General features: G+C 38.2%; 1 protein-coding gene across 1 annotated transcript in view; it reads left to right on the top strand.

The window, feature by feature from the left end:
* The first annotated feature begins 612 nt into the window (after positions 1-612).
* AGO3 (argonaute RISC catalytic component 3) overlaps positions 613-14,380 on the top strand; it is a 213,444-nt gene continuing 199,676 nt past the window's right edge. The window contains exons 1-2 of the mRNA XM_006867532.1: positions 613-631; positions 785-956. Of these exons, the coding sequence (XP_006867594.1) occupies positions 613-631; positions 785-956 (191 nt within the window). The remainder of the gene's footprint in view (positions 632-784; positions 957-14,380) is intronic.

Here is a 14,380-nt window from a genome sequence, read left to right on the forward strand (position 1 = left end):
TAATGTTCTTGTCACTTTTTAGTGTCAGGATTTTCTGGCAACATAAGTTGAATTGGGGTATGTTCACTTTTTCCTGTTCTCTGGAAGAGATCCTATAAAATTGTTTTGTTGTTGTTGTTTATTCTTTCTTAAGTTGTTGAAAAAATTCTAGTGATGACATTTGGACCTTGACTCCTTTTTAAATGTGCATTTAATTTTAAAAAATGTTATAGAACTTTGCAGATTTTGTATATTTTTGTATGTTAGTTACTTATATTTCTCAAGGAATTTGCCTGTTTCTTCAAAATTTGTTGGCACAATATAATGTCTTCATTATTTATAGTGTCTTTTTTTCACTCCTGATATTGGTTCTTTGTACCATTTTTTCATTTCTCAACAGTCTTGCCTTGAGTTTATCTGTTTATCTTTTTAAATAACCTTTTTTCTTGTATATCGTTTTTATTTTTGTTCATTTTTAGTCTTTGCTAATTCCTCCATTTTCTTTGGGTTTATTTTGCTGTTGGTCTCATGCACTGTTTGTGTGTCTTGTGCTTACTTGAGATTTATAACTGTTCTCTCGCCTTTCTACCTTATTCTGAAATAATTTTCCTGAAACATACAGTTTTTTAAAAAATGAAGATAGGAAATTGGGGTGAGTGAAGTTGAAGGAATGATATACTTCAGCACTAGGATTCGACTATTTATCAGCTGTTGTTATATTTCTAACATACTCTGGTTGATAAGATTATTAAATGCATTTGTAACAATGTTACTCTCTCTCTCTTTTTTTTTCCTATCCTGGCAGGACCTGTTGGGGCCCAGCCCCTACTAATGGTGCCCAGACGACCTGGATATGGCACCATGGGCAAACCCATTAAACTGCTGGCTAACTGTTTTCAAGTGGAAATCCCAAAGATTGATGTCTACCTCTATGAGGTGGATATTAAACCAGACAAGTGTCCTAGAAGAGTAAACAGGTAAGAATGGTGAAACTATGGAGATAAGATGTTAGTATTTATTTCTGCCATAGTAATTCTTGTTTATCTTTTATATCTGAAAACCAATGATAATATATAACAGTTTGACCAATATGTTTGAAATTGAGAGAAGTGATATTGGTAAAAATAAGCAAACTGCCTTGAAATTACACATTTGGCATTTGGCTCTTCGTATCTGAGGATTTCAAATCTGTGGATTCAACCAATCACTGATCGAAATATTGAGGGGGGGTGGAAGCAGTCAAAATAATACTTCAAAGGCTAAAAGGGAGGGTAAAGTGCTACTTATATACTGTTTGCATTGTAGTAGGTATTATACTTTATCTTGAGGTGATTTAAAGTACTGGAGGATGTGCCTAGGTTACATGCAAATATGATGCCATTTTATGTAAGGAACTTGTGCATCTGTGGATTTTTATATTCAAAAGGGGTCTTGAAACCAATTTCCAGTGGATATCAAGGGAAGACTGAAATTATTAATTCTAACAGCTCACAAATACATAATAATAGAAAAGACCCAAGTTATTTTTACATGCTCTTGAAATCAAGTTGAGCATCCTGGACCTATCTTTTTTCTTATTGTTAAACCAAACCAAACTCACAAACCAAACTCATGAGTCGATTCCGACTCATAGAGACTCCATAAAGAGTTTCCAAGACTGTAAATCTTTATTAGAGCAGAGAGCCTTAGCTTTCTCCCACAGAGCAGCTGGTGACTTTTAACCACTGTCTTTATGGTTAGAACCCAAACGCCTAATACACAACACCAGTGATAATATATCTGTTTTCTTTTTTCCCCCCACCCTGTTTTACATCCCCCTTGATAATTTCCCCTTTGAGAGGATGGTGGTTGTGGTAGCAGTGGCGAGTAAAGATGGTGGTTACTATGGTTTCATGCTTTCTGTTCTAGTCAACACAACTCTTTCCTACTCTTGTATAGGAAACAATATGTATGACATATAAAGATTTGTCAGTTTACTTTCAACAGATTCCCTCCTCCCCTCATTGTCCTATATATACCTGGCTGTAGTGTAGTTAATATAAGGAATTTATGGTATATTCCATGGTGGTTCAAACCCACCAGCCACTCCTTGGAAACCCTATAGAGGGTTGCTATGAGTCAGAATTGACTCTACGGCACTTAACAACAACAGCAACAACCATGGTGGTGGTGGTGATTGTGTGCCGTGGAGTTGGTTCCGAATCATTGTTGTTGTTGGTAGGTGCCATCAAGTTGGTACCAACTCATAGCGACCTTATGCACAGCAGAATGAAACACTGCCTGATCCTGGGCCAACCTCCCTACTGTTGCCATGCTTGAGTCCATCAATGCTGCCACTTGGCCAGTGCATCTCGTTGGGGGTCTTCCTCTTTTTCTCTAACCCTCCACCTTACCAAACGTGATATCCTTCTCTAGTGACTGGTCCCTCCTGATAATATGTCCGAAGTATGAGAGACAAAGTTTGGCCATCTTGGCCTCCAAGGAACACTCTGGCTGCACTTCTTCCAAAACGGATCTATTGGTTCTTTTGGCAGCCCATTGCACTAGAGCCATCAAAAACTTGGAGTGAGGGAGGGAATAGACAGAATACATCTTCATTGCATATTTGATTGATATCAGATTGAAGAAGTTGGTAGAATTCGTCTATTTCATCCTCACTGGCTTTAGTGGTTGGTACGTTAATCTGAATAATAGTGGTATTAACTGGGCTTCCCTGTAGGCGCATGGATATTATCCTATCACAGACAGTGTTGTACCTCATGACTGATCTGGATATGTTCTTTTTTTGACACTGAATGCAACACCATTCCTTTTCAATTCGTCATTCCCCGGCATAGTAAACCATGTGGTTGTCAGGTTCAAAATGGCCAATTTCAGCTCACTAATGCCTAAGATATGGATGTTTATGCATTCCATTTCATTTTTGACAACTTCCAATTTTCCCAGATTCGTACTTCATACATTCCATGTTCCAATTTTCAATGGATGTTTACAGCTGTTTCTCTTCATTTTGAGTTTTGCCCCATAAGCAAATGAATGTCCCATGGACTTTTCTCCCATGGGCTTTACTCCATTCGTGTCATCACGGTCAACTCTATTTTGAGGAAGCAGCTCTTCCCCAGTCACATTTTTAGTGTCTTTCAACCTGACGGGCTCACTTACCAGCACTATATCTGACAGTGTTTCTCTGCTATTCATAAGGTTTTCAGTGACTAAATGTTCGGAAGTAGTTCGTCACTCTTTCTTCCTAGTCTGTCTTCTATTAGAAGCTCATCTGAAACCTGTCCACCATGGGTGATCCTGCTGGTATTTAAAATACCGGTGGCATAGCTTTCAGAATCACAGCAACTCACAAGCTACTACAGTACGACAAACTGACATAGCAACCCTGTATAGGGTTTCCAAGGCTATAAATCTTTATGGAAGCAGAAAACCTCATCTTTCTCCTGTGGACAGACTGGTAGATTTGAACTGCTGATCTTTTTTGGTTAGCAGCCCAGCTCGTAATCCACTATGCTACCAAGACTCCTGTATATATACCATCTTGTTGTTTAGTGCCGTCGAGTCATTTCTGACCCATAGCGACTCTGTATTAGATTTCCAGTGAGCTGCTGATGAGCTTGAACTGCCAACCTTGCAGTTTAAATGGCTTTGCAGTCTTGTGCATTAACCCACAATGCCACACCAGGATGCCGTAAAAGAGGTTATATTCCAATTAAAACAAGAACAAGACATTTAGAAAATAATATAGTATTTAGCAAACTTTTCTCATTCAACAATATTATTAAGAACCTTTGTTCAAGGCACAGCTGTTTCTTGATATCAAGAAATTTGTGATTTAGTATAAGAGATAAGGCAACATAGTAAATATGATATGAATAAGATACATTTTTTTTTTTTTTTTAGGTTTTCTGTCCTAATTGTTAGCATCTCTGTCATCACCTATAAGTGAATGAGTACTTAGAGACTATGGTAACACAAAAAGATAAAAATGAATGTTATAATTAACTTGTAATTTTATGTTCTTTTTGAATCCAGAAAGGGAGTTGTAGAGTATTACAATTGGAAGGAACTTAAGAGATCTGACACCTCTTTTTTTTATAACTGAAATCAGACAGATTGAGGGACTTACTCAAGAACACACAATTTTAATAGCAAAAATGAGACTAGAACTCCATATTCCTGACTTAGTCATCATTAAGAAAAAGATACATATATATTTTTTTCATGTTTTATTGTTAATTATTATAGTTTACATGAGAGAACTTTAGTTTTACATTCATTCCACCGTATATCGTTTCATTGCCATGGTTCCAATCCCCTCCATGCAACCACCCAAAGGGTATACCCTATAAACCTGCCCCCTACTCCCCCCCTCCCCGATTCTTCAGCACACAGTCCCTCTCCCTCTCTGAATCCAAAGTCCCCAGCCGCTTCATCACTCCACGTCATCGTTTGATATATATTATTTTTTAAGAAAATAAATTGGGTTAATCTAAAACAGTTGGTAGAATTTTAGATAGTTGTAGTAAAGGTAACTTTTTTTTTTTTTTTTTTCAAAGAGGGGTAACAGTAAATCCTGGTGTGACGCTGTAGCATAAGCACTGGACCATAAGGTTGGTTTGAACCACAGGTTCCCTTCCCTCTGCCTCAATTCATCCCGCTCACATTCCCCAGGTGCCTGGGCCCCTGTTGCTATACCAGCCAACAATTTCAATTAGCAACTTCCTGGGCCACTTATTCCTGAAGATGGACCATCTTGAGAATTACTTCTCACAGTAACCTTAATTTTAGCTCACCGATGGTCACATAGTAGATACTTCTTTTTGCCAATTTAGGTGCCTTTAATTTCCCTCTCTTGCCTTATAGCTCTAAATGTTGTTGTTGTTGTGATGTGCCGTGGAGTCGGTTCCGACTCGTAGTGACCCTGCACGGGGTTTCCGAGGCTGTAAATCTTTATGGGAGCAGAAAGCCTCATCTTTCTCCCGCGGAACAGCTGGTAGTTTTGAACTGCTGACCTTGTGGTTCGCAGCCCGATTCGTAACCACTACACTACCAGAGCTCCTTATATTGCAGTGAATATTGACTGCTATAGCTACTGCTGCCACTGTCTGCCTTAGAGTAGATTCCAACTCATAGTGACCCTATGTAGGATTTCAGAGACTGTAAATCTTTACAGGAGCAGAAACTGTCATCTTTCTCCTGTGGAGCAGCTGTTGGATTTGACCTGTTGATCTTACAATTAGCAGCTCAATCTGTAACCCATTATACTACAGGCTAATGCACTAGACTGCAGGGTCAGTGGTTCAAACTCACCAGCTGCTCCTTGGAAACCCTATACAGCAGCACTACCAGAGCTCCTACAATGTTGACTAGAAATGGTGATAAGGGCATCCTTGTCTGGTTCCTGTTTGCAAGGGGAATACATTCAGTTTCACTCCACTGAAAATAATGTTAACTATTGTTTTTGTATATATGCCCTTTAGGGATTTCCCTCCTATTCCTATTTTGTTGAGTTTTTGTCTGGTATATGTATTAGATTTTGTCAAATGTCTTTTCTGTGTCAATTGATATGATCATGTGGTTCTTCATACACTTTTTATTTGAGTTTTGATAGTGCTATTGTCCTTCTTTGGGACTTCAAAAATTACATTAAGCAAAGTCTTAATAACAGTTATTTTTAATTGTTATCAACTTGACTTTATAGCAATATTTGCAAAAGTAAATATCTGTTTTCTTAACAGACTTGCTTTGGGCTTCCAATTTTATAAGATTACTGCATGACTACTCAGTTAAAACTTGAGTGGGCTTCTGAAATTGATGGTTAATGTCATACACTTCAGTTCTAGAGGTTAGAAGGAACATTACAATTCCTTCTCAATATTAACTGAACATTAAGGGCCAAAATGTAGTAGTTCAGTTGTCTAATTTTTAACTTGTCCAAATGGTTGTTAAAGGATAGGTTGTTTAGTTTCTTGTTATTGAGAAGATTTTCTTGCCTTCTATAAAGTCATAATGACTTAAAAGTTTCTCTTCTAAATGACTAAAAGTTTTTAATACTTAAATATGAGGTTTCTCTTGTCCATGTGCCACATTAGAAAATATGTGACATTGTAGTATTAATTTTAATAATAGAATAATATGTTATAGCCAAACAAATTTCCACTCAGAGGCATTTTCTTGGATGGAATATCTAGGAAATGCTTGTTAATCATTTTGTGAGCCAACTTCTCTACAAATATATTCTTTAGACTTTCTGTCTGTTGCTTTTTTTCCCTTGGTCCATTCCTCTTCCCATCCCCTTTAGGAAGAGGTTATTATCCTTATTTTCTTTTCCTATTTCATGATTTGATAAAAATTTACGTTTGGCAGATTTCAGTGTTACTAGTATTTTACAAGTGAATAGTCTCAATAACCAAAAATCAAGTATTTTTAGAACTATCTGATTTAGATTATTCTATAATTGGAGATTTTATTCTAGTTTGTCCAACTACTGAATCTATATGGGTAGAGCCTTTAGTAGACACTTACATAGCAATTAGAAATCATTAAATGACAAATTGTTGTAGTTAAGTGCCATTGAGTCAGTTACGACCCTGTATAGGGTTTCCAAGAAGCAGCTGGGGATCTTAAACTGCCAACCTTCTGGTTCAAACGACTTTGCAGTCCAGCACATTAGCCCACAGAACCACACCAGGACTCCAAATGACCAAGTAGATAACAGATAAATGGAGAAAAGTGTATATGAGGTGTGATTGTAACTATTTTAGGCATGAGGTTTGCTTTGAAGGATTTTAAAGATAATTGTTAGTAGATCATAAATTAATTTTTGTTTAACTTTAAAAAATAATTGTTATTATATTCTACCTTTATTATTGTTAATGTTCCTAGTCTATTATGATGAGTAACAGAATGTTGCTGTTTCTGTTAAGTTCTGTTGAGTTGTTTTTGACTTATATACACCCTATATAGTGTCCCAAGGAGCATCTGGAGGGTTTGAACAGCAGACCTTGTGGTTCAAAGTCCAATGCTGTAGGATCAGCATCGCACCATGAGTAGAATAGTAAAATATTAATGGCATAATAAAATAGTGCCAGATATTTGTGCATGTGACATATGGATACAATGTAAACACTGATCGTTGACTTTTGGAAACTACGTTGATACATCTTGGTATTTAGATAGAAATCTCAGATCGGTAGAGTAATTAAAGAGTATCTCCTCCTGTTAGTAGGAATACAACTGGCCTATATCTGCATGGGGATGGTGCAGAACAGACTAGCATTTCACTGAATTTCATTGGTCACCATGAGTTAGACTGATTGATGACAGCTAACAATAATATTAACAGAATTAGATAGTATTCCAAGAGAGGCGCGTGTTGTTTTTTAATGTAACAACTTTACTGAGGTATAAATTGCATGCCATATAATTCACTCATTTAAAATGTACCGTTTGATTGCTTTTAATGTAATCATAGACTTGTACAACTATCACCATAATTTAATTTTAAAATGCTTTATGCCCCAATTATAAACCACATACCAATTGGCATTCATTCCCCTTTGTTTCCTTTCGCACTATGCCTACCAATTAATAATCTTGCTTCTGTCCCTGTAGATTTGTCTGTTCTGGACATTTCATATAAATCATACAATATATGGCCTTTTATGACTAGATGTTTTACTTAGCGTAAAGTTTTCAAACATCATTCATGTTGTAACGTGTTTCAATATTTAATTTCTTTTTATGATTAAATAAAATTCCATTGTTTGAAAATATACATCACATTTTGCTTATCTAGTAATCAGTTAATGGATATAGGGATTGTTTGTATGTATTGTCTATTTGGAATAATGCTGCTATTCATGATGTACACATTCATTTATAAGTTTCAATGTGGTCATGTATTTTCATTTCTCTTGTGTATGTTCCTAAAAGTAGAATGGCAGGGTCATAAAATGACAGCGTTAACCATTGAAAAAATTGATAGACTGTTCTGTAAAGTTGACTTCACTAGTCTACATTTCTACCAATGATTTGGAGTCCTGGTGTGGCCCTGTGGGTTAATTCGCTGGACTGAAAAGTCGGTTTGAACCACAAGGTTAGTGGTTCAAGCTCACTAACTGTTCCTCAGAAGCCCTATACAGGGTCACTATAAGTCAGAACTGACTTGATGACACTTAACAACAACAACAACCATTGATTTATGAAAGATCTCATTGCTCTATATCCTTGCAAACATTTTTTATCTTTTTTAAGATTTATATTTTTAAATAATACTTTATTTACTACCATCTTAGTGAGTAAGAAGTAATATCTCATTGTCGTGCTCATTTTCATTTCCCTGGTTATTAATGATGCTGACTATCTTTTCTTATGCTTATTGGCCATATGTGCATATTTTTGAAGAAATTTTTATTCAGATCCTTTGTCCATTATTATTTTTTGCAATATGCATGAAACCATTTAATTATATAAAAGAGCAAAGGTCTCCTTTGTTTATTATTATTTTTTTTTAAAGCTGTTATTGTAAACTGAATGATAGTTTACATAAGAAAACATTGGTTTTGCACTCATCCTATCGTATTTCATTTCATTGCAATGGTTCCAGTCCCCTCCATACATTCAACAGTATTTGCTTCTATTCTCTCTGTTGTTGTTTTGTTGTATACAGAAATACTCAGGAATATATCATCATTTAAACAACCCAAGGGCATATTCTGAAAGCCTGCCTCCTGGCTGCCAGAACACAGCCTTTCTCTTTCCATGAGTCTAGAGTCCTCAGCTGCTCTATCTTTCCATGCCATCATCTCTGTCTCCATCTCAGGTGTCACTGCTTCTCTGGATGGGGTCCCACATTTTGCTCATGCTCTTCTCCCTTGATGGTCCTAGGGTCTTCTGTTCCTGCAATGTTAGATTAACTACTCCTCTCTTTATGTTACAATACTTCCACCTTTACATTTGTGACAATTGCGATCCTTTGTCCATTTTTGTTTTCTTTATTTTTATTATGTTGTTGTTGTGAAGTGCTGTTGAGTTGGTTCTGACCCATAGCGAACTCTGCATAGTGTTTCCAAGGAGCAGCTGGTGAGCTTGAACCATCAACCTTGCAGTTCAAACAGCTTTGCAGTCTGGCGCGTTAACCCACAGCACCACACCAGGACTTCTCTTTTTATTATGTTGTTGTTGTTACGTGCCGTCGGGTCGGTTCCGACCCATAGCGACCCTGTATAGGGTTTCCGAAGGTGTAAATCATTACGGGAGTAGAAAGCCTCATCTTTCTCCCGCTTTTTATTATAGAACTCTTTAAATTTTGTTGCTGTTGTCCTTGAAAATATATGCAACAAAACATACATTAATTCAACAGTTTCTACATGTACCATAAGGTTTGAATCAGTGTTATATTCCTTCACCATACTTAGTCAATCTGTATACTGAGCAAATAATCCAAGAAACTGGATTATATGAAGAAGAATGTGGCATTAGGATTAGAGATAGATTCATTGATAACCTGCAGTATGCAGATGGCACAATCTTGGTTGCTGGAAGTGAGGAGAACTTGAAGTATTTACTGATAAAGATCAAAGACTATAGCCTTCAGTATGGATTACACTTCAGTGTAAACAAAACAAAAACCCTCACAACTAGGCCAATAGATAACATCATGATAAATGAGAAAAGATTGAAGTTGTTGAAGATTTCATTTTACTTGTGTCCACAATCATCACTCATGAGAGCAGTAGTCAGGAAATCAAAGGACTGTTGCATTAGGCAAATCTGCTGTAAAAGGCTTCTTTAAAGTGTTCAAGAGCAAAGATCTCAGTTTGGGGACTAGGTGCGCCTGACCATTCTTCCACCATCCTCACAGTTGTTGTTACACTTGAACCCATTCTACTGTCACTGTGCCAGTCTGTCTCATTGGGGGCGGGAGTGGGGGTTGTTCCTCTTTTACGCTGATCTTTGCTTTACCAAGCGTGATGTCTTTCTGATAATATGTCCAAAATATGACAGACAGAGTCTCACTGGCCTTGCTTCTGAGGAGCATTTTGACTGTACTTCTTCCAACACAGTTTTGTTTGTTCTTCTGGAAGTCCATGGTACTTTTCAATTTCCTTTTCCAACACCATAACTCAATGCATCAGTTCTACAATTTTCCTTATTTATTGTCCAACTTTCACATATTAATGAGGCAGTTGAAAATACCATGACTTGACTCAGGTACACCTTAGTCCTCAAACTGATATCTTTGCTCTTGAACATTTTAAAGAGGATTTGTGCAGCGTATTTGGTATACTCTTAGCCAATTCCATAATTCAAAGGCATCAGTGCTGTTTCGGCCTTCCTTATTCATTATCCAGCTTTTGTATGCTTTTGTGAGTTGATTTAAAATACCAGGACTTGGGTAAGGCACATCTAAATCCTCAAAATGACAACTTTGCTTGTTAATACTTTAGAGAAATCTTTTGCAGTAGATTTGCCCACTATGCCCTGTGATTTCTTGACTGCTGTTTCCATGAACATTGATTAATGTTCTAAGTAAAATGAAATATTTACCGATGCATTGTTTTCTCTGTTTCTTGCTTATTGGTCAGTTATGAGGATTTCTGTTTTAATATGTTGAGATGTAATCCATACATAAGTCTATATATAGACTTTGCTCTTCATCAGTAAGTGCTTCAGACTCTTTATTTTCTGAAAGCAAGGTTGTATCATCTGCATATTGTTGTTATGTGCTGTGGAGTCGGTTCTGACTCATAGTGACCCTGTACAGGGTTTCCGAGACTGAAAATCTTTACGGGAGCAGAAAGCCTCATCTCACCCCTGCAGAACAGCTGGTAGTTTGAACGGTTGACTTTGAGTTTGCAGCCCTATTCGTAACCAGTACGCTGCCAGAGCTCCTTATCATCTGCATATAACAGGTTATTAATGAGCCTTCCTTCCGCTAATCCTGATGCCATGTTCTTTTTCATATAGTCCAGCTTCATGGATTATTTGGTGAATATACAGATTGAACAAATATGATGAAAGGATACAACCCTGAAGCACACTTCTCCTGACATTAAGCCAATCTTGTTCTGTTCAGACATATACCAGCTACCTTTTGGTATATGTACAGGTTCCACATGAGTACAATTAAGTGTTGTTGAATTTTAATCTTTTATATTGTTATTCATAATTTGTTATAGTCATCACAGTCAAATGCCTATTGCATAGTCAATAAGGCACAGGTAAATACATCTTTCTGGATTCAGCCAATATACATCTGACCTCAGCAGTGATATCCCTTATTTCACATCCTCTTCTGTAAGCAGCTTGAATTTCTGGCAGTGCCCTGTTGATGTACTGCTGCAATCCTTTTAGAATGATCTTCAGCAAAATTTACTTACGATATATTAAAGATTTTGTTTGAAAATTTCTACATTCTGTTGGATCACCTTTCTTTGAAATGGACACATATGTGGATCTCTTCCAGTCAGTTAGTAGATAACTGTAGATGAGTGAGCATTGCATCTATTTGTTGAAACATCTCAATTGATATTCCCTCAATTCCTGGAACCTGGTTTTCACCAATGTCTTCAGTGCAGCTTGGGCTTCTTCCTTGAATTAGATTATTTCTTAATTATATGTTGCCACCTGAAATGGTTAGAACACAAATTCTTTCTTTTTTTTTTTAATGTTTTATTGTGAATTATGTGATAGTTTACATGGGAGAACATTAGCTTCACATTCATCCTATCGTATATCATTTCATTTTCATGGTTACAGTCCCCTCTATGCATCATCAAACAACCAAAGGGTACACCACGCAAACCTGCCCCCCAGACGTCAGCACTTACAGCCCCTCTCCCTCCCTGAGTCCAGAGTCCCCAGCCACTCCATCTCTCCATGTCATTGTCTCTGGAACCATTTCTGGTGTCACTGCTTCTTTGGATAAGGTCTCACATTCCTCTCTTCTCTCTTGATGATCCCAGGATCCTCCGTTCCTGGACTGCAAAATCAACCACTCCCCTTCTTTTGTTACAAAATGTCTACCTTTACATTTGCAACTCTCACAGTCAGTCCTGATAGCAATTAATCACTATTGAACCACAAAAGTCTTTTCCCCATCTCCTTTCACCAACCCTGTCCAGACAGTTTGGAAACTACTCAGTGGAGATTCTGCTTTCCCCACACTCACTGGAACTAGGCTCCATCTTGAAAGCTTGTAAGCCAGTCACTTCTTGCCTATGTAGCCCCCTCATTTTGGGTAGCCAATGTCCAAGTTGCCCATCCCTGTCTACCCTGTGTATTGAGGGGGTGGGAATGATCCTTGCTGCAAAGATTTGTTCCCTCTTTTGAGCTACTGCATCCATAGGTGTAGGTCAAGGTCATCAAATTGTATCAGATTACTCTTTTTTACCTCTTCTTTCTTCTTCTAGTTGAGCTCTGATCATCCAGTCATTGAAGCCAGATCAAGTAGGTATTATTTGCACGTGTGGGTGTTTTTATGCATATGCCCTCTCTTATCCGCAGGATGCTTCACTCTCCACTCTAGTCCTCTGTGGCTATGTCACTGACTCTGGGCCCAAGAATCCCCAGGTCTATCCACCCTGCTGGCCAATCAAGTCTCCACCCAGTTTCACAGGAGTCTATTGAACGTTGTAGGGCTTAGCTCGCAGCTTCATTGCTGTTTTCCCCTCACTTCCCCTTATTGGTGACCAATGTGGTCACCAATCAGAGCGCATGTCTGCTCGTGTATTCCCATTGAGTTTTAGTCTTGGAAGGGGGTTTGCCTTGAGGGGACCCGACCACTTGGCTTGATGTCTCCTGGGCGAGCAACTTGCTTGTTCTTGTAGTAATCAGTCGGACTGCCGTTATCGTTTTGTATTTTTCCTGTTGGTCTTTCTTTCAAGAAGTATCTTCTGTTCTTCTAGCCACTCCAGGCTGGTATGATCGTCCTTTCAATTGGAAAGTTCCCACCTCAGAAGGTTCTGGGTGGGGTTCAGGATTCTACCTATGGTCTTGTGTAATGCAGAGGCTCCACAATGTGTGTGTGTGGGGAATATATATCTATATATTATTATAATCCTGTTTATTGTATTCAGGTAACCTTTTTTTTTGCCCCCTGAAGTAAAGACTTTATGGTCTCTATCTCTTTTTCTTTGGTTACTTCCTCCTGAAGTGAGTAAAGAATTTATGATCACTCTCTTTTTCTTTTAACTACTTCCTAGAGTAAAGAATTTATGATCGCTTTGTTTTTCTTTTCCTAAAGTAGGAATGCACGCCTTAAAAATTTGAACTAGCCAACCGGGTAAGGGAAAAGATTGTGCAGTCAAAACCCTAGCCAAAGGGGTCAGACACAGCCTTGAGACTCTCATCAGGGATTAAAAACCTGAGTGGACTGCCCACTCGGTGTGCTTGTTGGCCTGTTCCTGTATGTATGGCTATGTGCACATACCCTCTTGTAGGAGTAAATTTTGCTTTGCCAAGGTAATTTAGTCTCACTGAGTGTCTTTTATGTGACATTGGGATTCATTTCTGACAGCAGGAAGCCTCCTTCACTGGGTACGTTGTAGCCCCATTTTAGGTATGCCAGTCAGTTATAAGCAGAAGACAGAAGACGTATAAGCTTTTATGGTGATATTTCTGGCTATTCCTTTCTCTCCCCCTCAAGTGTCTATTTTATAATAGTATGCCAGGGAAACCCAGATTCAAAACACAGCCAAGCATCTTAACATTATTTTCCTCCTTTTACCCATTCCAACCATGTCTCAATCCCTATATTCCAGAGCCCTGTTGTTCAAAGGTTGTGCATATATCATTAGTTACCTCGGTCCTACTTAGCCCATGCAAACATGCCTAATTGTTTTCCCACCAGCCTTGTTCTTCCATTCCCCTCCCCCTTCTTGTGTATTGCCCCCCCTCACTAGCACCCAAATTATCCTGTGTCTGTTCCCTACCCTGTGGTCCACCTTCACCTCCCTCCCCTTACCCCATCCCCACATCGAACCCCCCTCCCCCCCACCTTTAGTATGAGTTCTTTCTCTTTGTCTTTTACAGTAGTGGTCCTATGCAGTATTTCTCCTTTAGTGACTGACTAATTTCACTCAACATAATGTCCTCAAGGTTCATCCACATTATGCAGTAGCTTGCAGCTTCCTTGTTATTCTTCAAGGTAGCATAATGTTCCATTGTGTGTATGTACCACAGTTTGTGTATCTATTCTTCAGTTGATGGGCACTTAGGCTGTCTCCATCTTTTTGCTATTGTAAATATTGCTGCTATGAACATTGGTGTGCATATATCTACTTGTGTTATGGCTTGTATTTCTTGAGGGTAAATACCAAGTAGAGGAATTGCTGGATCATAAGGTATTTCTATTCCCAACCTTCTGAGGAAGTGTCATACTGCTTTCCAG

Source organism: Chrysochloris asiatica, unplaced genomic scaffold (assembly GCF_000296735.1).
Source record: "Chrysochloris asiatica unplaced genomic scaffold, ChrAsi1.0 scaffold00106, whole genome shotgun sequence".
NCBI lineage: Eukaryota > Metazoa > Chordata > Mammalia > Afrosoricida > Chrysochloridae > Chrysochloris > Chrysochloris asiatica.